Below are 27,960 nucleotides of genomic sequence, written 5' to 3' on the forward strand. Positions count from 1 at the left end.
CACAGCGTTGATGCCCCTCCCCTCTCGGGGCCCAGCAGGTTAGGTTAGGTTTACACCTGGCCTTATTCTCATGCCTTCCGTGTCTTTGGCCTCATGGGTGTGCTAGGCTGGTTACAGGTCTCATCAAATGCAGACACTGACAGTCAGCTTGTGCGTGACCCTGCACAGCTATCTGCCCCTTGGTCCCTCTCTCAGGGACGGGAAGGACTCGTGACATGAGATCTGTGGAGCTGCTCTATGGGAGGTGCATAATCAGTTGACCAGCACTGGCATGTATGGCAATCAGTGCTGTGGAGTTACAGTCACCCTCCCCAAGCTGGTCACCGCTGGTCCAGGCAGGAAGAAGGGGAACCGTATAATGCATACTGGCTTATACATATACAGAGGCAGGAATGAGCTTCAGACACTTGCTAGGGAAACGGGATTCCCTGCCTGACTCTAAACCTTAGGGCTTCTCTGTCCAGAGACACCTGTGGCTGCTGGGCGCCAGTGCCCACTGGCAGGGTGATGGGAATCCAGCCCAGTTCCATCTGCAGGTGGTCTCAGGCCATGTGCGTCACAGAGCACCGCCCAGTTCCCCATATCCACCTTTCACAACCCCACGGATGGCGCCATTCATTGGGCAGGAAGAACAAGAAAGAGGCCACAGGAAACAGTAGCCGCACATCAGGCAGGAGGAAGGCCAGTTGGACAGAGCTTGTGACCAGGAGGCCACACAGCCACCGGACTCTGCCGACCACTGATGGCAATAGCCAGAAGCCTGGGCCTCCTGCTCTTTCTGCTACTGGGTTCAGGTGAGCTCGCGTGGGTCCCTCTAGCCCTCCTGCTAAGCCCGTGAGATCCTGTGCTACAAAGTGCCCTGGGAAGCATGGGAAGAGACCTAGGGATTCAGACAGGCTGGGAAGAGACCCAGGGATTCAGACGGGCTGGGAAGGTGAGGAATCAGAGACCACCTCATCCTCTATTTTATTTGGTCATCCCTGTCCTAATAAATCCCATCATGTTGGGTCTCAGGCTCCCTTTTTAACCCCACAGTGTGCTGTAGGTGGGGAGGAAAGATATTGTCCATCCATCCTGGCTAGGCTAGAACCTGGTTCTAGGACATGATGGGCCAAACAAGCTATTCAGTGGCTCTGGGCTCCAGGCAAAGGTGTTGGGGTCTGGAAGGATGGGCAGCTGCTCTGCCCCCATAACCCATCCATCACAGGTTCCCCTGCCCTGTCAGACCTGCTCAGTGTCATCAATGAGCCAGGAGCCAGACCACTCCTGCCACACACATTTCAGCTTCACACATCAACACAGGGTTTCTAGTCCTTCCTCTACCCAAGGACAGCCATTCTTACCTCCATGAATGGCTCCGCGTCCTTCTCGGCTGCTGAGTGACGGCTCTGTGGAGACGGTGTCTCTGCGCCCCATCTTTCCTTGTTTGCTCCAACTTGGACAAGTATCCTAGGTGTCCACCTCTCTTCGTGTCTGTGACTTGTAGACACGTGACTGGCCACATGGGTCAGCATCTCTTGGTTTGGGGTGGGGGGGACTCTTTTCAGTAAGGGACAGAGTTCGGTGTCTGGCTCAGAAGTGGACATGTATGGTGAAAAGTGCAGTGTGGTATGCTTGCTCTTGGGAGGTAGAGGCAGAAGGATCGGGAGTTTGAGTTCTGCCTCAGCTACGTAGTGCGTTTGAAGCTGGCCTGGGTTGCTGGAGACTCTGGGTATAAACGCAGATAGAAAGCGACTGTTCTGTCTTTCTCGTGGCCGGAGGACATCCTGGGGCAGGCTGTCAGGCAACCCTGGGCTGACAAGCCTTCTCCAAGTGGTGCCGAGGACCCAGCAGTGGTGGGCATGCTCAGGGCTGGGTGACGTCATCTGAGTGACACAGGCGTTGGCAGATTTATATTAGACATCACACTCTGCCCTTGGTGGCCCTTGATGCCATTTGCCCGTTTAGCCTCTGCTCTTTACTCACATACTCAAGCATGCATGGTGCCAAAGGGGCGCTAATGTGGCCGCTGCTGCCCGCGCCAAGGGAGAGGAATGGACTGTGGCCGCAGAAGGGAAGGAGGCTGGTGGTGAGCGGGAGGGAGGGGGCTGAAGGGGCAAGGCTCAGGGCATGGGGGCACACGGGCCACCTTCCGGCCTCTGACCTCCAGCTTGCCCCCACCTGCTGTACCCACAGCTGTACCAAGGCCCTCAGAAAACAACATGGGACACACGTTTAAGTCTTCTCTCGAGTGCGGAGGCACACACCTGCTGCTTCAGCACTCCCGAGGAGGATCTTGAGTTTGAGGCCAGTTGGCTTATAACACAAGGATGAAGATGGAGGGAGGCACAGAACTCTTCCCTGTGCTCCTGTATTGGGTACTAAGAGTGTCCCTTGGTTGCCCTGCTGGGATTCCCAGCAAGATGAAGGAAAGCCCACCCTGAGGCTACCACCCCCTCTCCTAACCGTGACCACCTCCCCCTCACTGAGTCCTCTCCATCCCTCCCCAGATTTCGTGGGAATGCAAATGTGAACTATCTCTGCATCTGACCCCAGCAACCAGCCTCGGTGCTTCTTAGATAGCACTACTTCCTAGCTGGGAGTCAAAGCGAATTTAACAACATTGACACACGTAGACCTGACTTTTTATAAAAGACGCTCTAGTATGTTTTACACTGTTTACTTTTTGTTCTGCCATTCTTCTATCATGAATTTTATTTTCTGTTCCGATATTTGAAAACAAACCAGCTTCTTTTAAACTTAAAGTGGTACTATCCATGATGTTTTTTTAAATCAAACACCAGCAAAGGACATTTAAAAAGCAAATTCCCAGCCCTCTCTCCACGAGGACTCCACATCTTAGCTCTGTGGACCAATCTGAAGGAACCAGCCTTCAGTGACCCCCCCCACACCCAAGAGTGTGAAAGATCCAACCCACAGTTCCCAGAGAGAGACATGGGAATGGACAGCAAACACACAGGATGATGTCATTCACCTTCATACACGGAATGAGACTGCCTTTGGTCTCTTGGGCTGGCAGAGACTGGAAGATCTGGTGAGATAAAGGTATTGGAAGCATGTGAATAAATGATGAGTCTTGCTACTTTTAGTGGGAGCGTGTGCACGTATTTTATTTTCCGAAGGGAAATTTGATAAAGCTGAGCAATATTTATTTCTGCATTCATTTTTGGAGACAGGCTGAGTTGTACATCTTGTGAGCCCCATCCCTGCCCACGTTCACTGCCTTGGACGCTGGGACTGACCCATTGTACACACCAGGCTCTCCTGAGCCACACTCCAACCCCACACACCTGGTAAAAATCTGGTACAAAGATTCCTGTGATATGAGCATTTTCTGATTGTAGCAGAAGCTAACAAAGATACATATAATGGAGGGAAGACACACACACACACCACTTCAATTAAAAGTCACACCATAGCCAGATATAATGGTGCACGCCTTTAATCCCAGTACTCGGAGAGCAGAGGCAGGTGGATTTCTGTGACTTTGAGACTCTACATAGTGAGTTCCAGGACAGCCAGGGCTATGTAGACAGGCTGACTCAGTCTCAAAAAAAAAAAAAAAGGAATAAGGAAAGAAAGAAAGAAAGAAAGAAAGAAAAGGTCACATCGTTCAGCATACCTAAGCTTATTATCTGTTTTCAGCCTCTAAAACATAAAGGGCGAGAAGACCAGGCCTCAGAGAGATTGAGTAATTTTCCTGAGGACAAACAGCTAGGCTGTGGCGGGAGGCCTCTGCTCCCCAGCACAGGGATTTGTACGAGAAGACACAGAGGCCAGTCTCTGTCTAGCCTTGTTGCAGCCTCCACCTGCTTGAGGGCTCTGTATCCTGACCGCCTCACACCCACACCCACTCCCCACCCCGCCTCAGCCTGCTGCAGCCTCTACCTACTCCAGGCTAAGCTGGGAGGGTAGACACACACACACACACAACTTCAATTAAAAGTCACACCATAGCCAGATATGATGGTGCATGCCTGTAATCCCAGTACTCGGAAAGCAGAGGCAGGACACCTGTGAGTTAAAGTCAGCCACAGCTGCTGGGCCTGGGAGGAGCTGATGGAGCAACTGCAGGAAACCAGGCGGGCTCTGTGGAGGAGGTGGTTCAAGAGCCACTACTGATAGAGAGAGCGTTTCATCGCACACTGCCGTGCGAAGCCTGTGTCTAGACAATTACATGCCATGCTTTCTCCCAAATCACCCCACCAGCCCTGTGAGGCAGGAGTGACTGTTTCCCTTGGGAACTGGGGGCTGTGGAGGGTGGAGCCTGCTGGGGGCAGCTAGCTGGATGTCAGCCACCGCATCTCCATGACAGACGCAGCAGCCACCGCATCTCCATGACAGTCCACCACCCCTCTACCTGCCCTGTCTCTCTCTGCTTCCTCCCTCAGATGAGACCACTGAAGGGCCGAGGAACGTCTGCCTGTTCAAGGAGGCCCATGTGTATGACAACTTTGACTTGAATGACATCGCTAAGTGCTTCACCAAGTGCGGGCAGCTGGGGGACAGCTCCTGTGATGTGGGGAACTTGCAGAGGTGAGGGGAGAAGAGTCTGGGGGGAATGGGAGGAGTGGTCTGCTGGGAAGCCGTAAGGCCATGAGCCCCCAGGGCCCCAGAACATGCTGTTCCCTTCTTCACCCTTCCGTGTTCTCCACGGCCTGGCCCCACCCTGGCAATCAGAGACCATACTGTCTAGGGCAGTGGTTCTCAACCGTGGGTCATGAACCCTTTGGGGTCAAATGACCCTTTCACAAGGGTGGTCTCAGACCATCAGAAAACACAGATATTTACATTACAATTCATAACAGCAGCAAAATTACAGTTATGAAGTAGCAATGAAAATAATGGTTAGGGGTCACCACAGCATGGGGAACTCATTAAAGGGTCACAGCATTGGGAAGGTTGAGAACCACTGGACTAGGGGATGCAGTGACAATCATCCTATCTCTGCCTTGGGAACCATGGAGGGACAAATAGGGACACGCATAGTGATGACTCTAGGGTGTGGCCAGTCAGAAGTGTGGACAAGGAGGCAGCTTAGCAAAGAAATTGGCCAAGACCTTCTCCAGGAGGCAGCCTGGGAAAGGGATTTGAGGAGCACGGGACAGTTTCCCAGTGGGCCTGTGCAATGGTGGGTGGTATGGCCACTTAACATCACAGTGCTGGGGGAAACCTACAAGGTCTGAATCGTGAGAGTGCCAAGAAGTTCAGGGGGCAGAGGTGACAACGTCGAGATGGGACAGGCGGAGGATGGAGCTGGAAATATAAACAAGGAGTCAAGTGGGAAGGGCTGTGTTAACTAGACCGTTATGGGCAACAGGGACTAAGAAGGGTTCATCAGGTTTGCACTCTGGACTGATTGCTTGGACTTCAGGGCTGGATACAGGGGCGGTGACACAGGTGGAGGGATGAGGTAGGCTGCAATTCTGCAGGCACCGTGGAGCTGCTCGGGAAAGATAGCCCAGGGAAGCCAGAGGCGGGCTTCCTGTGACAACGAGGCTGGTTCGATGGGGGCAGGGGAGAGGAAGCCTCCAGGCTCTGTCCCTGCTGGAATCACAGCCATAGTAGCTCTGCCTCTCTGCTCTGCTCCGGCTTCTAGGCAAAGGAACCCAAAACTCATCCAAGATGCCACTCAAGTGCCCAGCTTACAGCCAGGATTCGGGAAATGGTTGTTGAAGGGATGAACGAAAACCTTTGCCCAAGACTGGCTACTAAGTGTTCAGATTGACATTCACTCTTTCAGTGGCCTGAAAAACACTCCCAGCCCAGCGCGCTGCTACTCTGGCAGCTTCTTAGACTCTACGAAGCTCAGGGCTCCTCTGCTGCTGCTCTATGGCCTGGGTAGGCACCTTGGAGAGAGCAAGTGCCTTGGGGACTGAGGTGGGGTCTGTTGCCACTCCATCCCTTGAGTTTACCCTTTTATCTCATTAACACTGTCTTTAGTTACTTTTCTTATCACTGTACCAGGAGCAACCTATGGAAGAAGGCTGGTTCCCAGTAAAAGGTGCTGTCTATCAGTGGTGGGGAGGACGCGATGGATGGAGAGGCTCTGTCCATGGCCGCCAAGGCTTGCAGAATGACTTGCTCTAACACCTAGTTAGGGAGGGGCATGGAAAGCAGAGACCAATAGGAAGAAGGCCTCACTTGTATTCTTCAAGGCCTGGCCCTGTGTTCCACACCCACCACCTAGGCCCAGCCTCCCAAACAGCATCACCAGAGGAGGCTGAAGTGTTCAAACACAGGAGTCTGTGGGACATTTGACATCCAGACTATAAAATGCTCTGAAGTAAGTCCTGCTATCAACCCATTCCTCAGATGAGAGAACTGAGGGTCCGTGCAATCAAATAGCTTGTCTATGATCTCACAGAAGGTCAGAGGCAAAATTGACAGGAGCTGGCTTAGAGGAGGCACCTGATATGTCAGGCTGGACCCAGCCTCCCAGTGCTCAGTTTACCCACCTGTAAAATGGGATTCACAGAACGATGGTGGAGGTTAAACACACAGTCTACACCTGAGTGCCGTGGTTACTGCCACCATCTGCACTGTCACACAGCCACGTTCTCAAGCCTCTGCTTCAGACCTCTTAGGCTTCCTCACAGCAACACTGAATACTGAGTGAACAATGCATGGAGGAGTTATTAGCAGATAGCAGGAACTCGATGAATGCTAGTGTGCTCTATTTTAAAGGCCCTTTTGATTATAAAAATAATATAGCCCAGTGTGGTGGCCATTAATCCCAGCACTCTGGAGGCAGAGCAGGCAGATCTCTGAGTTCAAGGCCAGCCTGGTCTACACACTGAGTTCCAGGACAGCCAGGGCTACACAGAGAGACACTGTCTCAACAAACAAAAGCAACAACAACAACAATAAAATAACACGTATTCATTGGCAATCAGCATAGAAAGGAAGAGAAAGTTTCCCGTAACCCATAACAGGCCGTGGCCTTCATCTGGGTATGTATTGTCATGAACTTGTGTTCCTAGGCATGTGATTCCCGACTCTCGGGGGAGACATAGGAGTAACTCCAGCAGAAGCTGGCTGAGTGGTCAGGCCAGTTCAGTCCCACAAGCAGATTGTGCCGGCCCAGTGGCCCTGCAGCTTTGCCAACTCTTAGTATTGTTTGTCTTTTCCCTTTAGCCATCCTTACAGGTTGCTAGTGTGCTTCATGTGACTGTGAAGACATTTTCTGATGACCTGTACTGAGCACCTCGCTTTAGTCATGTTGTGTCCTGACATCTCCACTGTGCTTGTTGGTCTACAACGCTGGCTGGATTTTCTGTAGTGATTTTGGGGTCCTTTGCATGTTTTCTGGGAGTACTCTTTCTCTTCTAGAACTCCCTGTTCACTTTCTTGGCACTGACTTTTGACCACTGCTGAAGTCTTTAATTTTAGTTAATACAATCGATCGAATCTTCTTTAGGTTTGCTCTATGGGTTGTTATTTTGTGCGTGTGGGTATAATGCCAGGGGGGCTAGCATGCCACAGCATATGTGTGGAGTCAGCTCTCTCCTTCTGCATTCCACACGGGTCCTGGGATTGATAACAAACACACCTTTTCCCCCTGAGCCGTCTCACCAGCCCTATTGCCTTTTTAAAGAATTTGTGTTCTACACCAGGCAGGTGTGGCTGTGGCAGCACCTTTAACCCCAGAACCCGGGAGGTGGGAGCAGAGGCTCAAAGAGGTCAAGTCTATCCTCAGGTACATGACCAATTTGAGGCCAGCCTGACCCTGTCACAGACGAAAAGAATACAAGCAAACAAAAGAAAAAACAATTATTTTATATGCCAAGATCACGAAAACACTCCCTCGAAAGCTTTATTGCTTCCTTGCTCACAAGTCTAGGATCTGGGGAGAAAAGAGCAGACCGCTCGGTTCCTCAGAGCTTCCTGCTTGGCTGGTGGAATCAGCATGAGCAGTTTCAGCAGTGTCGGGAGGAAAGCTTGCTGTCTGTTCAGGGCCATCGAGTCTCAGGTTTGTCTCTCTTCCCTCGCACGCCTCCCCTGAGACCTCTGGATGCCCAGCTGTGGCTCCGGAGCCCCCGTGCCTGTGTGAGGCAGGGCCTCATCTCACGCCTGCCATAGTCAGCTCTGAGCCACTTTCCTTCCCTGGATTTGTCTGTCCTGGTGGCCTAAAGGGAGCCAAACAATATTTGGGACTGGCTTCCTTCCCTTAGTGTGCTCTTCCAGTTCATTTCTGATGTGGCCAGTAAGGTGTGTTTTGTGACCCGCAGTGACCTCTATTTATCAGAAACCCAAACTCTCAGCAGAGAGAACTTCGGAAGAACAGATGTCCCAGGAGAAGAGAGGCCACAGGTGCTGAACCTCATGTTCATGGTTTCCTACAGGATGTCACCTCGAAGTCATCACTGTCCTAGCTGCTGTTGACAGGGTGTCACAGCCGTCTTGGCATGGCGTGGTTTCTCCATGCATTCTGAGGAGAATAAACAGCTCTTCCTGATTCAGAAGCAGAAGTCCAAGGCCATGCTTCTTAAAAATAGATATGTTGAGACATCATATAATATAATAGCTATTTTTATTTTAATGCTAGGGAGGATGGCTCAGAAGAGCATTTGCCACTCTTGTAGGTGACTCAGGTTCATGCTCTGTACCAGGTGACTCACAACCACCTGTAACTCCTGCTGTAGGGGATCCAACACCTTCCTTTGGCCTCTTCTGGGGCCTGTCTTGAGTGTGGTGCAATTTGCATATGACTACACACATCCTTCAGTTCCTACCCTCAGAAACCTGAAAAATATCTCTGGTCTCACAGATGGCCACTCATGCTCCTCCCACTGACGCAGAGGATGTTAGTAATGGTGTGGTGGTTGACTTTACCTAACATCTAATTTTAGATATATTTTATTTTATTTTATGTGTGTGAGTGTGTTGCCTGTGTGTGTGCGTGCGTGCGTGCGTGCGTGCGTGTGTGTGTGTGTGTGTGTGTGTGTGTGTGTGTGTGTGTGTGTGTGTGAACCATGGACATGCAGTGCCAGTGGAAGTCAGATCCATTGGAACTGGAGTCATGAATGGTTGAACCACCATGTATGTGGGTCTTCTGCAAGAGCAATGGATGCTTTTAACCACTGAGCCATATCTTCAGCCCTTGATGGTGAATCTTGATTGTCAACTTAACTGTGTTGGGCAATTCGATGGCAGAACACACTTCTGATTGTGTGAGTTCATTTTCATGGATAATAAGATTGTGAGGGCTCCGAGCTGGCCAGTGGTTCAACATACTCATGAATTCAAACTTGGAGTAAATTAAGCGGGAGCAGGAGAGTGGAACTGGGAAGGTACTGCCTAGTTGGAGACAACCTTTGAAAAGTACCTCTTTGTCCTGTCTGCTTCCTGTTATGCTCTGCTTCCCAGCTACAATATGGTGAGCGGTCTCTTCCGTATATCATGTGGCATTGTCTCATAAAGAAACAATAAAGATGCTCACCCAGGGGCTGAACCTTCTGGAGACATGAGCCAAAATAAATATTTCCTCCTTTAAAGTTATCAGGCAACACACGGATAACAACAGTGCCATTGTGGTCACTGGTCTATAGTCCAGTACTTTTCAAACTTTCCCTGTTCTCAAGTAACACATCATCTCCCACTTATCAATATGTCTGTGAGCTGTGAGCTCTCTCTGGGTCTCTGGCTCTGTCTGTCTGTCTGTCTGTCTGTCTGTCTGTCTCTCTCTCTCTCTCTCACACACACACACACACCTCCTCACTTTCTAGTTCAGGCTGGCCTCACACTCACCATGATAACCTTGTCCTTCTGATCATCTTGCCTCTCTCTCCTGAGTACTGGGTTACAGGCGTGTGCCACCTCGCTTGGTTTTTGCTGTGCTAGCTTCTGGAATGCTACATTTTGTTTGCTTTCCAGTTTGGGTACATTATATTCTTTGTCAGAGGTGGTTGTGGGGAGGGTCAGGGTCTCATATAGCCCAGGCTTCAAATTGGCTAAGGATGAACTGGAACTCCTGATCCCTCTGCTGCCACCTCCCAAGTGCTGGGTCACAGGGATGCACCACCCCAGTTTGGTATCTTGATATGGATGCAACAGATAACACCACACACCCTGTTCACCACTAGAGCTCAGTATTAGAATATTTGGTTTTTTATTGGGGGGGGGAGCGATTTCAAGACAGGGTTTCTCTGTATTGCTTTGGAGCCTGTCCTGGCACTCACTCTGTAGACCAGGCTGGCCTTGAACTCACAGAGATCTGCCTGCCTCTGCCTCCCAAGTGCTGGAATTAAAGGTGTGTGCCACCAATGAGACCAGGCTCACAAGCAAAAGTATAAGTATTAGAATATTTGTAATGTGCGTGAGGCCATCACTAAGTCACTCCCTCTGTCTGCAACCTGCTGCTGCTCCTGCCCCACCAGAGTCAGGTCCGGCAGGCCTTCTCCTCCTTAGGCTTGCCTCTGGGCATTTTGTATAAAGGGAGCTCTTTCGAGTGGACCTTGCTTTAGTACAGTGAGCCTCATCCATATTTTATGGTATTTATTTCAGTTTGATTACCCCATGCAAATATATTACATTACATTGTCCATTTGTCAATTGATGAGCATTTGAATTCATGCCAGTTCTTGATTGGTATGAATATTGTTCCCATAAACATTTTAATTCAAGTCCTGAGGCTATATGTTGCCATTTGGTGGGGGATCTATGCCTAGGGACAGAATTGCTGGAATATACACTAAATATATGCTGAGCTCCATAAAGGACTGCCAAACTGTCTCCCAAAGTGGCTGCGCCATTTGCTTTCTGTCAGCAGTGTAGAAGGCCCTTGTGTGGTTCTGGCCATTTCCTGAGGTTCCCACTGGCATTCCATCATGAACAATGAGCCTCAACATCTTTGCATGTGCTCATTGGCCGTTTAGAGATTTTCTTCAGTAAAATGGCTATTTAATCTCTCTCTCTCTCTCTCTCTCTCTCTTTATCTCTCTCTCCCTTCCATCCCCTCATCTCCCTCCTTCTGGCTTCCTTGTCAGAAGTTCCAGAAGGTTGGTATTGTATCTGCATGCTTGGTATAAGGTGGGGGGGGTCAGTCAGTGGCTTGTTTCCATGTGTCCTCTTGGGGAGAGGTCTTCAGAAGCAGCTTCCCAGCAGGCAGATATCTGGATGGAGCCCATTAGAAAGACTGGAGGATGGGTGGGTGTGGAGACTGCTTCCTAATAGTAGTGTTCCACTTACACTCAAGATGATTGGAGGCTCCAGTGTGGTGGTGAACATCTGTAATCCCATCCTCAGGAGGTGGAGGCAGGGACTGTGAGCTTGAGGCCAGCCTGGGCCTGTCTCACAGAAGAGAGAGAGGGGAAGGCACCAGAGCATCATAAAATAATGAGAATTCATTGTATCTGAGAACCACCCTGGCAGATCTTCCTTAAGAAAGTGAATTGGGCGGCTCTTCCTTAAGGAAGTGAATTGGAGCACTCGGGAGGCAGAGGCAGGCGGATCTCTGTGAGTTTGAGGCCGGGCTGGACCAATAGCCTCCAAAACAATACAGAGAAACCCTGTCTCGTAAAAACCAAAAAGAAAAAAAAAGAAAGAAAGAAAGTGAATTGGGGGATCTTCCTTAAGAAAGTGAATTGGGCTGTTTTTGCCAAGGCGAGGAAGATCTTCAAGTACAAAAGGTAGGAACATGTATAAACATATGTTCAGTTCACTATTTACCATTTTATGTGGCAACAAAAATCTCAATACTTCAACAATTTCTTATTTTGCTTGGCACCAATAAAATCCAACACTTCTCTGACTATTAAAGGCAAATAAAATCAGGAAAATATGTTGCTCAACAGATTCCACAGCCTCAGCCCTCTGTTTCTGGTCCAATGACTTTCTTGGGCTGTCTCCACCCAATAATACTTGCACATTTTTGCATGGTTTACTTTTCTATTCTGCAATCTATTTTCTTTTGTCTCTATAGGGTCCTTTCTCCTTGGTAACTATGGCTATTCAAAAACAGTAATCAAGGCTGGGTTGTAGTTTCGTGGTAGAGAACTTGCCTAGCACGCCTGAGATCTTGTGTACCATTCCCACAACACACACACACACACACACACACACAGAGAGAGAGAGAGAGAGAGAGAGAGAGAGAGAGAGAGAGAGGGAGGGAGGGAGAGAAGAGAGAGAAGAGGGAGAGAAGGGAATCGAGAGAGGGGAGAGACAGAGAGAGAGAGAGGAGAGAGAGGAGAGCGAGACAGAGAGAGAGATTGAGAGAAAGACAGAGAGACAGACAGAGAGAGAGAGAGAGAGAGAGAGAGAGAGAGAGAGAGAGAGAGGAGGGAGGGAGAGAAAAGAAAGAGGAGGGAGAGAGGGGAATCGAGAGAGGGGAGAGACAGAGAGAGAGAGAGGAGAGAGAGAGAGATTGAGATTGAGAGAGAGAGAGAATTTCCGTTTTCCCATGACCTCAGTCTGGTTGTATCTCCTTCTAGCCTGCTTTTCTCCTATCGCTACCCCAACCTTCACCCGCTCAGGGTTTCTTGGAAAGGTGAATAGTGAATAGAGGTCTGGGGAGGTGGCTCAGTCAGCAGTGTGTGGTGCACAAACATGAGGACCTGAGTCTGATCTCCAGGCCCACTTTTAAAAACCTGGGTGGGGAAGTGTTGCAGAAATGTCTTAGCAGGTAAAGGCTTTGATACACACAAACTTGACAACCTGACTTCAATTCCTAGGACCCACATAGTAGAATGAGAGAACCAATCCCTGCAAGTTGTCCTCTGACCTCCAGATGCTAAATGTGGCATGCAGTGCTACCCCACAATTAAAAGGTAATCTTAAAAGATTTAAAACAAGTGGTGAGGCATTCATGGCTGTGATCCCAGTGCTAGAAAGGCAGCTAATAGGGCCCTGGGCTAGGGAAAGAGACCCAAGCAAGGGACAGTTCTAAATTTCAGCACCACGGAGAGTGGCACCAGCCCTCTTTCCCTATAGAATCAAAGACAACAGCTTTCCTGTTCTCATACCATCTGCTTCCAAGCAGTCAGTTCCCATGTGACTTAGTTCTCCCCCTCCCCCTCCCCCTCCCCCTTCCTCTCCCTCTCCCCCTCCCCCTTCCTCTCCCTCTGCCCCACATTCTCTCAAATTTTTACATATTGTTTATTTATTTTTATTTTATTTGCATTGGTGTTTTACCTGCTTGTATGACTGTGTGTGTCCAGATCCCCTGGAACTGGAGTCAGACAGTTGTGAGCTGCCATGTGAGTGCTGAGAATTGAACTCAGGTCCTCTGGAAGAGCAGCCAGTGCCCTTAGCCACTGAGCCATCTCCCCCATCCTCTTTCTTTCCCTTTTCTTTGACAAAATTATGTATTTATTTTCAAGACATGATTTCTCTGTGTAGTCCTAGCTGTCCTGGAATTTGCATAGACTAGGCTGGCCTTGAACTTAGAGATCTGCTTTATTCTACCTCCCAATGCTCAGGGATTAAAGGGGTGCACCACCACCACCCAACTTAGTTTTCTTTCTTACACACACCCACACTTACTTAAGCCAGGTATCATGGCACCTGCCTTTAATCCCAGCACTTGAGAGGCAGAGGCAAGTGTATCTATTAATTTAAGGCCAGCCTGGTATATATAGTGAGTTCCAGTCTAGCTAATGCTACACAATGAGACTTGACTTTTAAAAACCCAAAAATGTATTTATTATTGTGTTTATGCTGTGGGTAGGGGCACACATGTCACTGCACACTTGTAGAGGTCAGAGGACAACTCTACCCAGTCAGTTCTCCCTGTCTACCTTTATGTGGGTTCCAGGAATCAAACTCAGGTCATCAGACTTACTCAGTATGTGCCCTTGTCTACTGAGGAATCTTGCTGGTCTGTGGCTCAGTTTTTCAAACGCTGAATTTTTAGTATACAATTAGCACCCAATCCATGTGCCCAAAGAGATTTATTCAAATAAGATATGCAAACCCAAAATTATATGAGATGTTCAGCCTCACTAGGTCATTAATAAGATACAAATCAAAGCACCATGAGACACCTCTTTATACCCATAAGTATGGCTGCAATTGAAAACAAAACATAACAAAACCATTTGCATTGGCAAGGCTCTGGAACTGCCGGAACTTTCATACACTGCAGGTGTGAATGGTGCAGCTGCTTTGGAAAACCATCTGGTAGTTGTTCAAGAAGCTAAATGGAGAGTTACCACTTGACCTAACAATTCTACTCCTGTGTCTATGCCCAAAGAATTTAAAACGAGTCTCCACGAGCGCTCATACATGAATTTTCACAGCAGCCCTATTCACAATAGGCTGTTCTAGTCTGCTTTCTGTGGCTGTGATAAACACCACAGCCCAAGGCAACTTATGGGAAGAAAGGGTTTATTTGGCTTCCAAGTCCACAACATGGTCCACCATCACTGAGGGGAGTCAGAGGCAGGAACTCAAACAGGAACCTGGAGGCAGGAACTGAAGCGGATAATTTGGAAGGAGCCTCCTTACTGGCTCGATTCCCGTGATGCTTGGAAAACAATGTGCTAAGTGTAAGAAAGCCAGACTCAGGGGGCCGCATAGTGTGTGCTTCGATGTTCTAATTCAAAGCAGGAAAAGTTTGGGCAGGGTGTGGCTAGGTTGATAAAATGCTTACTTATCAAGCACAAAGCTTAACACTGTAAAATGGATGTGGTTAACACAAGCCAGCACTCCAGAGGAGGAGGAGGCTGGAGGGTCAGAGGTTCAGGTTTTCCTTGACTACATGGTGAGTTCAAGTGCAACCTAGGCTACCTGAGACCTTGTCTAAAGAAGGGGGGGGTTTACAGAGGCATAAAGCAAACCAGATGAATGGTTTCCAGGGGCTGGAAGGGGACAGGTAACTGCTTAGTGAGCATGGGGTTCCCTTCCGTGGTAATGGGGCTGTTCTGAAGTAAATGGTTGTGATGGCTTCAGAGCACTGTGAGTGTACTCACTCTGTGAGTGTGCTCAATGCCACTGGATACTCCATGCTAAAATGGCTAATACATAGGTTATATCTGATATTTTACTATTGTAAAAGATGAGCCTGAACTGGAGAGATGCCTCAGCAATTATGAGCACTTGTTTCTCCTTCAAGGACCTGGGTTTGTTTCCTGGCGTTCACATGGTGCCTCACAACCATCCCTAATGCCAGTGACAAGAAATCTGATGCCCTTTCCTGAATTCCAAGGACACCAGGCACGCATACGCACAGGCAAAGCACTCATACACACAAAAAAATAGGTGTTTTGAAAGACAAACATTAAGATATCCAGAGGGGTCTTTAGACAGACTCCTTCAGGCTCAATTCCTCTTCCTCACATTGTGAGTCTGGGGTCTCTGTATTCTGGGTTAACCATCACCCCAAGAGCCTGATGCGTGTGTGGCTCACCCTAAAAGCTCCTCCTCTCCTGATCCCTTGCCCCTTGCAGATACTGGCTGAACTATGAGTCCTACCTTCTGGAGAATTCCGTGGAGACTGTGGACATGCCTTTTGTGAAGGCCTTGATCCGGAACATCAGCACAGACATCTCAGAAGACCTTCAGTTCTCTCTGATGCCCTCCCAGGTGACAAGCTTCCTGGTGGTGCTTCAGGCCTCTACTGGTGCCCATCAAAGCGTATCCCTCCTGAGTAGTATTCAGCATAGCTCTGTCACTCATCAACCGAGCCAGTAAAATAACTGAATGAGTGGAGCCTGGTGGTGGATTAGCCAGGGTGCTGGAAGATCCCCTCATTCCACTCTCCTTGATGTCCTCAGGAGGTCTCCTTTCTCCCAGAGGCCTTGGGTACTCATCTGGAAGATGAATCTCTGGCACCTCCAAGCCTACAGTGCCCATTAACCTCTCTGCCAGAGCACACATCTGGAGTCAGAGTAAGGGCACACATGGCCTCAGAGAGATTGAATGGGAGGGCTAGATTTACACTGGCCCAGATTCAAACTCCACCTCTGCTCTTACCAGCCATTGCCATCATGGGCACATTGCTTTTCTGACCCTCGGTTTTCTCACCTGTAAACAATGAGAATATTGCCCACTTTCAAGAGTATCAGAAGCCAGGCAGGACGATGCATACTCATTCTCCCAACACTCAGGAGGCAGAGGCAGGAGGATTGCTCCTGAGCTCCAGGCCAGCACAGGCTATACAGACATCCCCTATCTCAAAAACGACAAAACAAAAACATATCGGAAAGAGCATCTGAGTTAATATTCAAGGAAATGCTTGGTCCAGTGAGGGATCAGCAAGACCCCAGCCTCCCTGCAGGGATGAAGTTGAGGGCAGAGGTTCAGGCATCTGACTGAGTTGCTCCTCACCCAACTTTCTCAACTTTTATGATGCTGTGCCCTCTGGGTAGAATATGCACTGGCCCAAGGCATCACCCACACGCCCTGGTGACAAGATCTGAACTAGGAAGAGGAAACTGGGGCTTCAGCCCACTCTTAGCTCCCTGTTCCCACGAGCATGGATCCTTCTGAAGCAGGAAACTAGTGGGTGCAGGCTGACGCCCCAGGGTACCAGGAGGTCAGAGACTAGACGAGGCATGCCCGGTGATCTCTGGGGAGGTTTGTTCTAACGTTCTAGCTATTCTCTGTTGGGCAGGAAGGACTTCACAACCAAGATGAACATGAGTCCCTTGTCTTCGCACTGCTTCCCCTGGCTTCTTTCCAGGACACCCCGCACTGGCGATCCCCACACTTAAAAGCAGAGCAGGGCTGCAACAACACAGTCACGCTCAGCTGGTCCCTGTGACAGGGAAACTGGGGCCCCATTGTTGATGCCTGTCCAAGGGCCCAGCCCATGAAGAGAAGAGTCTGGACTGAGCCAGGTGTTCTGACCCTCACCCCAGAACTAAAAGTCCTCAGATGCTGCCCCTTCACCTGGCATGCGGCAGCTTCCTTCCCAACCGGGATAGTAGAAGCACCTGAGATGGAACTGGAATCCTCCGGGTAAGATGGGGGCTTCTGGGTCCATGGTTGCAGATCCCAAGGCAGCTGATGCAGGGTGAGGACCAGCCCACTGACAGAGTCCGACTTCCCAAGAGCCTATTTGGAGCCCTCCTGCCTGGCAACAGGTCTGCTGTCCGGTTGGCCATAACTGTTCTGAACATTGGTTCAGGGAATGTCTTCAAGGTAAGAGACTTGCTGGGAGCTCAGGAAGCTGCAGTTAAATATTCAGTGGGCCAGGGTTCCTGAGATGGTCTCTACAGCAGCTGGGTCATCCAAGAACCAGATCTAGACTGAAGACTATTCTGATTTCCACGGCACCTCTTGGCTGTGTATGAAGGTCATGTGTGTGTGTCCTTGCACATGCATAAACACACATGCCTTTCTGTACTCCCGAGAACATGTAGTCAGGTGTGCCCAGACATGACTATCTACATGGGCAAACATGCTCTCCCGGGACAATGCATGCCAGACTGCGCTCCTGAGGCATGCATCCACCCACATAAGCTTAGACATGTGCACTCTTGGATCTGGGTGCACCCATCCTTCCACTTGGAGGCATCCACTGCATTTACCCCATTTCCTGGCTGACCTTAGCCGCAAGCTCTTCCAATTTAGAAATGTCAGGGGTTGGCTTTCAGCAAGGTGATAATGGAGCCTAGAGTGCAGCCAGCCTAGCCCAGCCCAAGCATAGGCAACAGCAGGAAGAGGGCTGCCTATGCCTCTGGGTCCCTGGATCCCGGTCCCCTAGCCTCAGACTTTGACTGCAGGCGAAGGGGTTTCCTAGAGTTCCCTAGACCCCCAGCTAGGGCAGGTAAAGTCAGCCCATCCTACAACCCAGCCTTCTGCCACTCCCTCCCAGGGCCCCAAGCTCCTCCGGGACCGCGGCAGCAGCGTGCTGAACAACCGGATGGTAGGCTTGAGCGTGGGCCAGAGGCACACCACCGGACTGTCGGAGCCTGTGGAGATTACCTTCTCTCACCAGCGTCAACTACCTGTGAGTCTTCTGCCCAGGGTTGGCAGTTATTGTGGGGCACACTGCGCATGAGCTCTGAGAAGCCATGCGTGGGACCTTGCACACTCTACCCAGAAGAAACTATCAGGGTCATGCACAGTGATGCCCAAAGACATCTGTCTGCCCTGCACATGTGAACACACCCCCACCACACCCTTCTACCTCCATGTTAGTAAATGTGTGGGGACATGCTTTCCACACCCACCAGGCAATGATCCTGAAGACATTTGTGCACAGACAGGCAAAGCCTCTAGTGCCGTATTTTTTGTGTCTCCCACATGCACAGCAACAGTCCAGGGAGTATCAACTCTCAGGGAAGCAGTCAGTGTCCCCATGTAGCCTACAGAGGTCATCCTCTTAAGACACATGTCTCCTGCGAACGCCCTGTCTCCTCCCCGTCTTCCCCTTCCTTCCTCTCCTGACTTGGCCTCTCTGATTTCAGAATATGATCCTTACTTGTGTATTCTGGGATGTGGCTAAAGGTAGGTCTGGAAGACTTTTCTAGAATGAGGGAAAAGGTGAGGGTAGAGGTGGGCCCTCCCTTCCCTTGTCTCCTCCAGGTTCCTCTGCCCTTACCTTTGTGTGGCCCACAGGAGACTGGGATTCCCGAGGCTGCTCCACAGAGCTCGGGGATGAGAGGACCACGTGCCGCTGCGACCACTTGACCTTCTTCGCCTTACTGCTGGTAACAGCCCATGCCATCCTGACCCCCCCCCCAGAGGTGCAGCCTCTGTCCCTGAGAGGCTGGCTGGCTGGCTGGGGTTTGGGAGATGTGCGGGCCTGGCCTCTCAGTGGTGTGATCTGGACTTGGGGTCATCTCCAGAGGCCGATCTTGGACCTGCCCACAGCACAGATTCTCACTCGCATCTCCCAAGCAGGCTGCGGAGTCTCCATGATCTTCCTGGCCTTCACCATGGTTCTCTATGTTGCCCTCAGGTGAGTGAGCCCACCGCCTTTCCCTCCTGCCCTCAGGGAGGAGCTGTAGGAGCATCTTTGTCCTGTGGCCTCATGCAGCCATCTTCTCTGGCCCTTAGTCCTCTTGCTTACCAGATGGGACTAGGGCTTGAAGTTAAAAGTGGGGGAAACTCGATTCAGATTGGCCAACAGGTGTGGCCTCCAGGCTGGGCTAGAACTAGAGGCTCCAGCAGAGACCACAAGGGTTGGCCCCTAACTTTCACAGCTTTTCTCTATCCCTTGTTAGGATGCCAATTTTACCCTTTCCTCAGGAACTGCCCTTTCGATATTCAAGCAAGGATGAAGCTCCAGAGTGGAGGGCTTTAAAAGCAAACATTGTGAAATAATTTTAGACTAACTGGAAACTGCAAAAATAGCACAGACAGTCTGTGGTTCCTTCCTGGAACCTTCCCAACTACCATGTTGTATGTAGCTGTAGAGCATCATCAAAGCCAGGAAGTTGTCAGTGGCAGAGCAAGGTTAAGTAGTCTCAAGACTTCTTCAGTTCCACTGTTTTAGACATCATCAATGTATGCATACATGTGTGCATGTGTGTGTGCATGTGTGTGTGAGAGTGCATGAATGCATGTGTATGTGTGCTGTGAGTGCATGTGTGTGTGAGAGTGTGTGCATGTGTGTGAGAGAGTGTGTGCATGTGTCTGTATGAGAGAGTGCATGCATGCATGTGTATGTGTGCATGTGAGTGAGAGTGTGTGCATGTGAGTGCATGCATGTGTGCATGTGTGTGTGAGAGAGTGTGCATGTGTTCATGTGTGTGAGAGAGAGTGTGCATGCATGCATGTGTGTTTGTGTGCCACATCCACACAGAAATGGGGACATGATTGGCAAGCCCCTGTCTAAATGAAACTACATAGCCCAGTGTTCAGAGTATTTGTAATTGCAGTAGAAGGTTGAGTATTAGCCAGGCATGTGGTCCCTGTGGGCACAGGACTCTGGGGTTCACACTCCTGAGATACTGGGTGTTCTATGTGTGTGCATGTTTATCTCATCAATACCTAGTTGTTTTAGGGTCTGACTTTGATCACAAGCCAATGACTTATTGGGTCACTATGGTCACAGGGTAGAATACACACAGTCAAGCCATTTGGCTACTCTTGGATTTCACTGACAAGGTATTAGCCACCATTTTCCTAGTTCCTATGGCTGAAGATGGGGAAGAGTGCCCCTTCAGGAACACACAACTTCCCCAGCAAGGAACAGGCATGGGACAGACACAAGGGACAGTCGGGCTCTGGCCAAGAACCTCTCATACCTGCTGCCTGAGGGATAAACCTCTCCCAGCCTTTCCTGACCCCAGCTCCTGGAGGCCAACCTCAGAGCCCACCTGGAGCATCCTTTCCATTTCCCGTCTCTCCGGTCCAAGGACCCATCCCTACTACCCTCCTCATGTGCCTCCGTGCCCCAGGCACCAAGCGGCCCTGGGCCTCAGCCCTAGTGAGCCGCATCTATGTCTTCCCTCCCCCTTCCCTACCCTGGAAAGTATTGGCATAGACAGTCCCTAGCCCAGTGCCATCCTCAGTGAGCTGAGTGTACCTTGCCAGCTAGCCATGCTGCCGGATCCTTGAGCCTGCAGTACTAGAAGAAATTTATGCCAGCTCCCAATACTGAGCTTAGCAGCTCAGGTAGACCTTGCCTCTTATCTCCACTCCAGAAAACTCTAGGCTCTGTTTCTTGAGTGGGAGCCCTTCTGGACTTCGTTTGCTAGGAATTTAGAGTGGAGAGAAGCCCCACAGGAAGCAGGGAGCACTGGGTGCAGACTCTGGGACCCCCAGCAAGTCTCTGGCCCCCTCTGAGCCTTGCTCACTGCTACATTCTAAGCCTCATCCATCCCCACTCACCCAACTAACATACCCAGAGCCCTCCTGCCCACTGGTCAGGGCCCCGAAGCCAGCTTGGGTGGATCCCCTGTGGCAAGGGGTGGCAGAGAATTTCACTGTGCTTCTGGGAAATGCCTGCATGGTCAAGCTGGAAGACATGAGAAAACAAACTCTGTCAAGTGTCACAAGTTCCACGGTTTAGCCAAGGAAGGTGTCAAAGGGTGAGTGAGGCTGGCAGGACCCAGCACCCACACAGTTCACAGAGCCATGAAAGGGCTCGTGGATTTGAACCTAAAAATGCTTGCATACGAACCACTGGCAAAGGCGGAAACTGGATGGTCAGACAGGAGCTGGCCATGCGGATGGCAGCAGCTGGCCGTGGCATGGAACTGGCAGGGGCATAGACCAGTCTGGGCACCGCATGCAAGCTGTGGCTCCCTGAGGCTGCTCCCTGGCCCTTCTTTCCCAGGCTCTCCCTGCAGAGGTTCAAGTCTGAAGATGCCCCTAAGATCCACATGGCTCTGAGCAGCAGCCTGTTTCTCCTGAATCTTACCTTCTTGATCAATGTGGGGAGCAGCACTCAAGGCTCCCCGGCTTCCTGCGGGGCCCGGGCTGCCATCTTTCACTACTTCCTGCTGTGTGTCTTCACCTGGATGGGCCTGGAGGCTTTCCACCTCTACCTGCTGGCCATCAGGGTCTTCAACACCTACTTTGGACGCTATTTCCTGAAGCTGAGCCTGCTGGGCTGGGGTAGGCATGGATGGGCTAGAGGAGTAGGAGGGAGGTTGGAGGGCTGCAGAGGAAGAGCCCAAAGCTTGAGGGATGGAAGGCTGCAGGAACTGGAGATGAGTTCACCCAAGGGAACACTGGTGATGGCCCCTTCTTCCCCCTGTCCCAAGGCCTACCTGCTCTTGTGGTTATTGGTGCTGGGAGTAGCAACAGTTACGGTATTTACACCATCCGCAACCAGGAGAACCGCACCTCGCTGGAGCTGTGAGTGGGGCCGTGGGGACCGGAGGATATGGGGGCCTTTGGTTTCATAGGAGGGAGAGAGGAAGGGAAGGTGGCCTTAGGAGGAGAACAGCGATGTTGAGGACAGTCAGATCCAGCTGGCTTGTGGCACAGGAGGTAAAGGGAAGTCTGGAGTCAGAAAGACAAATAAGGGAGGAGGCCCAGGAAAGTCAGAGGCAGTAGGGGTGGGGGAGCATCTTCTTGGTCACCGAGGATCAGTCAAGGAAGCTCCCTGGGTTTCCCCACCAGGCCCAGCGACTACCCTCCTCCTCCAGGTGCTGGTTCCAGAAAGAGCCTGCCCTTTACGCTACTGTCCATGGCTACTTCCTTGTCAGCTTCCTCTTTGGGGTTGTGGTGCTGGCTCTGGTGGCCTGGAAGATCTTCACTCTGCCCAGTGTCACAGCGGGCAAAGAACAGGGGCACACCTGGAAGTCGGTCTTCACCATCCTGGGCCTCTCCAGCCTGGTGGGCATGACCTGGGGCCTGGCTGTTCTCACACCCCTGGGCCTGTCCACCATCTACATCTTCACCCTCTTCAACTCGCTGCAAGGTGAGGCTCCAGGGAGGCTGCAGGCTGTCTTGTCAGCACCAGGGGGACCTGGGGATCAGGGGAAGGGGTACTTTCCAAGAAACAGGAGTCCACAGAAACTAGCTCAAGTCAAAGGCACTGATTTTAGATATCCAAGACTCTTGTGGGATCCTGGCAGCAAGGGTGGCTGGTGTCACAAGGGCCACATGAATCAAAGCAGGTGTCTCCACTTTCAGCTCTGCAGCTGAGTGTTTTCTCCTATCTAGCCTCTGTGGCAACTCCATCTCTGTGTTTTCCAAAATGGCTGCCTAACATGGCCGCTTCAAGCGTATGCACTCTGAGTCAGATGACTATCTCTAGTTCTAACCCTTCCTAACTAGGAAGGCAGGGTCATGTGGTTTGATGTGACAGGACATAGAATCCTAAAGAAGCTTTCAATGCGCTAGTTATCTTGGCTCACATTTGACGAGTGCAGTCCGCTATGGAGGGGAAGGCGTGATGTAGCTGGTCACGTCACACCAGTGTCAGGGAATGGAGAGAGACAGGCAGGTGCTGGCTCTCAGCTCTCTATTTTTAAGCTTTAAAATCATGTTCATTCATTTGTTTGTCCATGCATGCATGCATGTGTGGAGGTCAGAGGACAACCTGCGGGTGTCGGTTCTCTCCCTCTACCATGTGGTTCCCAGGAATTGAACTCATGTCAGGTTTTCTGGCAAGTGCCTTCACCCACTAACCCACGTCACCAGATGTAGGCGTGCTAGACTAAGAATGGTGCCCCCTGCTTTAGGGTGGGTCTTCCCACCTGGATTAACCTGATCTAAACTCCCTCACAGACACACCTAGAGGCTTCTCTCATAGATGATTCTAGATCCTGTCAAGGTGACAGTCAATGTTGACTACTGTCCCACCATCCAACCAGACAGTCAGTACTTCTGATCCTCATTCATCTCTGAGTGAGAACAGTCCTCCGTCCCTCCCTCACCCCATGCTTCATGATGAATAAGTGCATGAATGGGACCCAGGAGGTCTTCAACACACTGGCATATCACCAGTGTCCCAAGCCAAAGGCCTGGCTCCCTCTGGAGAGCACGCATAGCCACTTGTTCAGCTGAAATGGAAAGGGGACGCACTGAATAGCTATCCTGGAGGAGCAGGAGAAACCGCATCTTCTGCCCTGACTCCAGGGTGATGCCAGTCTTAGCGTTATACAGGAAGGAGAAAAAGACAAGGCAAGGCAGGACCTGGTTAATCGTTACCTCAGGACAGTTATCCAGGGAACTGTCTGCAATGGCTCCTGCCTTGGGGTAGCTTCAACTTTTGTTCACTTGTTAGAGCTGCTGTTCCAGGAATCCAAGGTGTCTACAGGACAGGAAGACTTGGAAAAAGGACAGGTCAGAAAGTCGAGGTGGGCATGTTAGGTCTTCATGTGTTGGGCAGTGGCTGTAGATGACCAGCACTGGTCTCCCAGGAACAGGACCCTGCAAAAGCTGCTGGTTAATAATCTGCTGATCACATCAGCCTTCAGGGAGGATCACCGCGTTAGACAAACACTCCTTAAATGTTTAGCATGTCTGCGTGCACAGTTGAAGCCAGTCTGACCCAGGTTAAGGTAGCGAAGGGGAGACATGCCAAACTTTTACCCTGCTTTTAGTTACAGGTGGACATCTGTTGGCTCGGGTGAAGATCCGAGCCTTTAGCCAAGACGCCTCTAATTTTTGCAGGCACTATATTGACTGCAGTAGAAATCAAGGACCACAGACACTTAAAGGCCCTAGCTCTAAGTTTTATGCATGTGTGTATGTGGGGTGTGGGCAAAGGTCGTTAAACTAGAAAGGGACTATGGAAAGGAAAGTGAGGCTTAAAGGAAGAGGGTGGGAGAAAGTGATGGGATGCATAGGACACATGGAAGTGGGCGGGGACAGCTGGGGGACAGAGAGCTGGAGGAGACCAACCGGGACAAACTATGGATGAGAATGAGGACCTGGAGAGGTGGCCCGGTGGCTGAAAGCACTGGCTGCTCTACCAGAGAACCCAGACTGGGTTCCCAGCACACACATGGCAGCTCACAGCCATCTGTAACTCCAGTTCCAAGGGATCCAGTGTTCTCTTTTAGCACTAGGCACACCTGGGAGCACACTTACGGGCCAACACAACATTAATGTGCATAAAATTTAAAAAAATCTTTAAAGCAAAAAATATTACAGTAAAATCTACTTTTTGTATGTTAACTTAAAAAATAAATGGCGAACTGGAGAGATGGCTCAGTGAGTAAGAGCACTTGCTGCTCTCAGAGAACCCAGGTTCAGTTCCGAATACCCAAATGCGAGATTCACACCCATCTATAATTCCAGTTCCAGTGACTCTGATACCCTCTTTGTCTTCTACAGATACCTGGTTCACATACATATATGCAGGCAAAACATACATATAAAAATAAATCTTAAAGAACAGCACACACACACACACACACACACACACACACACAATTGTTTCAGGGCCATCTGAGATACTCCCCAGATAAAATAATCATTAGTTCACATTTAGAAAATCCTAGAGATTTGTAATTAGGAAGAGAGGCATCTTGAAGTTGGAGATGGCATCATTATTCTTTTTTGTTTGTTATGTTTTGAAGACAGGGTTTCTCTATGTAACAGCTCTGGCTGACCTGAAACTCACTTCGAAGACCAGGTTGACCTCAGATTTACAGAGATCTGCCTGCCTGACTCTGCCTCCTGAGTGCTGGGATTAAAGGCGTGAACCACCACTGCCCAGCTGACATCACTACTCTTGCGTGGGCTACCTTAATATTGAAGCCTTAGACTCACTCTGATGAGTCTAAGTTATTCAGTATTACCATCCTCCTCCATGCACAACAGAGTCCTTGGTACCTTTTAACTTCTCAGGATTGTATAGTTTTCATTATAAATTGTCTTTAAACACACAGTTTGTACAGTAGAAGTTCTTTACAGCAGGACTGTAGGGGAGCCCAGTGTGGCAGTAGCACTAGTTTTATATATCTAAAAATACCTCTTCCTTTTCTGTGGTGGACGTGTGTGCAATTTATTTCAAGGCCAATGTTTGGGGTCTCTAAGGTTTTTATTTGCCTCTCTTCCAGGGATAGGTTTCATTTTTACCTAATTCTTTCATTAGGCGCTTGGATGTTTAGAGTGGAACCCCTTCTGTGCCGCGGCCTGTTGTGGGCTCACTGAAACCCTCTCTTCACCACAGGTGTCTTCATCTTCTGCTGGTTCATCACCCTCTACTTCCCGAGGCAGAGCGCCACGGCCTCCTCTTCCGGCACTGCCCGCCTGGACCAGGCCCACTCCGTGTCACAGGAGTAGGAGGCTGCAGTTCACGCTGCTCTCACCTCCCGATGGGTTGCGTGGCCTCGGACAGCTCCCTACTTCCTTCTGCCTTCATCGCCTTCTCCGTACAGGGTGTCTGAGGAGGGAGAGCATGGAGACCAGGCTGAACCACAGGGCTCCAAAGCTCCCACCCAGAGAGCTGGATAGATTGATCGCTTGAAGAGGACACTGGTTCAGTTCCCAGAACCCACATGGAGGCTCACAACTGTCTCTATGGTTCCAGGGGATCCAACACCCTATTCTGGCCTCCAAGGACACAGAAAGTGTTGTTTATACACATGTGCGTACACGTAAAATAGAAATTTAAAAGCATATGGAAAAGCTTCCGTTCAGATATGTTCATGGGTCCAAAAAGCTACAGAAGGAGATTTGTGGGAGACCAAAGTCCCTATTAGCCCAAGAACCGCCCCTCCAGCAGAGTGTCATCTTCCCCCTGTTGCTATGGAAACATCTCTACAGCTAAGCAGCTGTTTTTAGCCATGAACCACCTCTCATCTCATTAGGAGCCTGAGCCAGGGGAAACTTGGTGAAACCCCTCGAAGAAACTCCAGTCTTTCCCCTCTCCCCCTACAATCCCACCTTATAGCTGCCTCTCCGCAACCCAGGGACATTCACAGGCTGACTGTTCTATATGTGCCAGGTGTGCAGAAGACTGAAGGTTTCTTTGGGGGCTTTGACGATCTTCTACCTATTATACCCTCATCTTTGCTCCCTAGTTGGGGTTCATTCTAATTGCAATTACTGCCCCATTGAGGGTTGAGGTCCTTCAGAGAAAGCCACTCAAATGGTGAGCTTCCAGGAACACCTCCACCCACCCCACGTGACTGCCAGCTGAGGTCTGGCTCTGATCTGCTGCCATTGTTGGGGCATGCTTGCTCCGTCCACATTAGTGCATGTGGTCCAGGGGGACAAGGGAGAAAAGGCGACCCTTCCTACAGTGTCTGTAGTCCTATCCGCAGGGACCTGAACGGCCTTGCCCACCATTTCAACCCAGGCCTGGCCATGTTAAGGGAGTAATTGTCACGTGGATTTCAATAAACAAACCTTCATTGGCTGAGCAAATGGATGGATGTGTTTGCATTAACCCGACAGGGCTCCCCGAGAAGGGCTTGCCTTAGGTGTGATTCAGGCTAAAGCATGATGCCTTCAGGGCCTTGGCTTTGATTCCTCAACCACAAGTGAGCGTCTTTCTTCTGTGGTTTCAGCAGCCTCGAAGGAGACACAGGCCAGCACCGCCATCTGCGGCCTGGGGAGTTCCCTTATCCTTGACTTTGTGGAAGAAAGGGATTCCTGTAGAGTCAGTGTGCAGCATTTTTTTGAGAGGGGCGGGGAGGGAGGGAGGGAGAGATTTAAAATATACATTTAAGCTTTGAGCCAGAAGAAGAGGCACTCGGGGGAGGACTAGGACACACCTGAGTCATGAATGTGGCTCCTCAAGGTGCCTCTGGCTTCATTGTCCTAAGAGCTGCCATCAATACATGTGTGATTTGAGAGGCTCTCAAGTTACAACTCAAGCTGTCGGTAAAGAATTGCCTTTTCTTCTTCCTTCGGATAAATGCGATTATAAGGTTTCTCCAGCAATGCCTTGTAGGATGGTTACCTGATCAGAGGGGTCACAGGCTAAGATGTGTCTGTCACTGCAAATGGGGTTCCTAGAAAGCTGCAGATTTCTAACTGGGGAAGGAAAATCGCCATATATGCTCAGGCCTGGAGCACAGTTCATTGCTAGGTTAACATTCTTTGACACCTCTCTTTGAAGAGAATAACTGTGCTGTGTGGGCCGGCAGTCTTCACAGCAAATGTTCCCTGTGCTGGAATGCTTGACTCAAACTGTCAAGACTCTTCAATCAGACTCCAGGGTGAGGAGCTCCTTCCCTCCCACATCTCCTTAATTCCCCCCTCTTTCTCCAGTCTCGATGAGAAGCAAAAGCAGCAGAAATAATAGACAGAGCCAAATATGGTGGGGTAGCCCTGTAATCCCAGCACTCCGGAGGCAACGGTGGGATCATCGTAAATTCAAGGCTAGCTTAGTATACATAGTGAGACTTTGCCTCAAAAAACAAAACAAAACAAAATAATAGCAATGTTCGGGCAGGGCTAATCTTTATTATTGACTGTATATGCAATCAACTAAAATCAATATATAAGGGATTTTCTATGGATTTTCTAGGTCACGTTAGTTGAAGCAGGGAGTTTCACCCTAATGAGTGGCGCCTTCTGGTTCCTGATAAAAGGACAAGGAAAGAAGGAAGTTGGCATTTTGCCTGCTTGCCCTCACTCTCCCTGGCAACTTCATCCGTCCTGTTGCTGCGGCATTCTTTAGCTGATGCTAGAACTAGTTTCTCTGGGACT

The 27,960-nt window shown here is 50.2% G+C and overlaps 1 protein-coding gene across 1 annotated transcript; it reads left to right on the plus strand.

Moving 5' to 3' along the window:
- Nucleotides 1-638: 638 nt before the first annotated feature.
- On the plus strand, nt 639-26,665 carry Adgrg3 (adhesion G protein-coupled receptor G3). Its single transcript, XM_005078626.4, has 12 exons — nt 639-794; nt 4,392-4,536; nt 15,387-15,522; nt 16,933-17,082; nt 17,759-17,893; nt 18,354-18,393; nt 18,505-18,596; nt 18,735-18,847; nt 21,173-21,453; nt 21,603-21,696; nt 21,990-22,264; nt 25,472-26,665. Exons 1-12 carry the CDS (start codon nt 743-745, stop codon nt 25,582-25,584), a joined length of 1,626 nt encoding a protein of 541 aa, XP_005078683.1. The 5' UTR covers nt 639-742; the 3' UTR covers nt 25,585-26,665.
- The last annotated feature ends 1,295 nt before the right edge of the window (nt 26,666-27,960 follow it).

This window comes from Mesocricetus auratus, unplaced genomic scaffold (genome assembly GCF_017639785.1).
Source record: "Mesocricetus auratus isolate SY011 unplaced genomic scaffold, BCM_Maur_2.0 Super-Scaffold_100714, whole genome shotgun sequence".
Taxonomy (NCBI): domain Eukaryota; kingdom Metazoa; phylum Chordata; class Mammalia; order Rodentia; family Cricetidae; genus Mesocricetus; species Mesocricetus auratus.

Bases quoted from the DNA above. Each gene is read 5' to 3' on its own strand.
- Adgrg3 (XM_005078626.4), top strand. From the start codon at position 743: ATGGCAATAGCCAGAAGCCTGGGCCTCCTGCTCTTTCTGCTACTGGGT. The intron at 17,083-17,758 runs GTAAGAGACTTG...ACTCCCTCCCAG, and splicing joins GTTCAGGGAATGTCTTCAAG to GGCCCCAAGCTCCTCCGGGA. The intron at 22,265-25,471 runs GTGAGGCTCCAG...TCTTCACCACAG, and splicing joins CCTCTTCAACTCGCTGCAAG to GTGTCTTCATCTTCTGCTGG.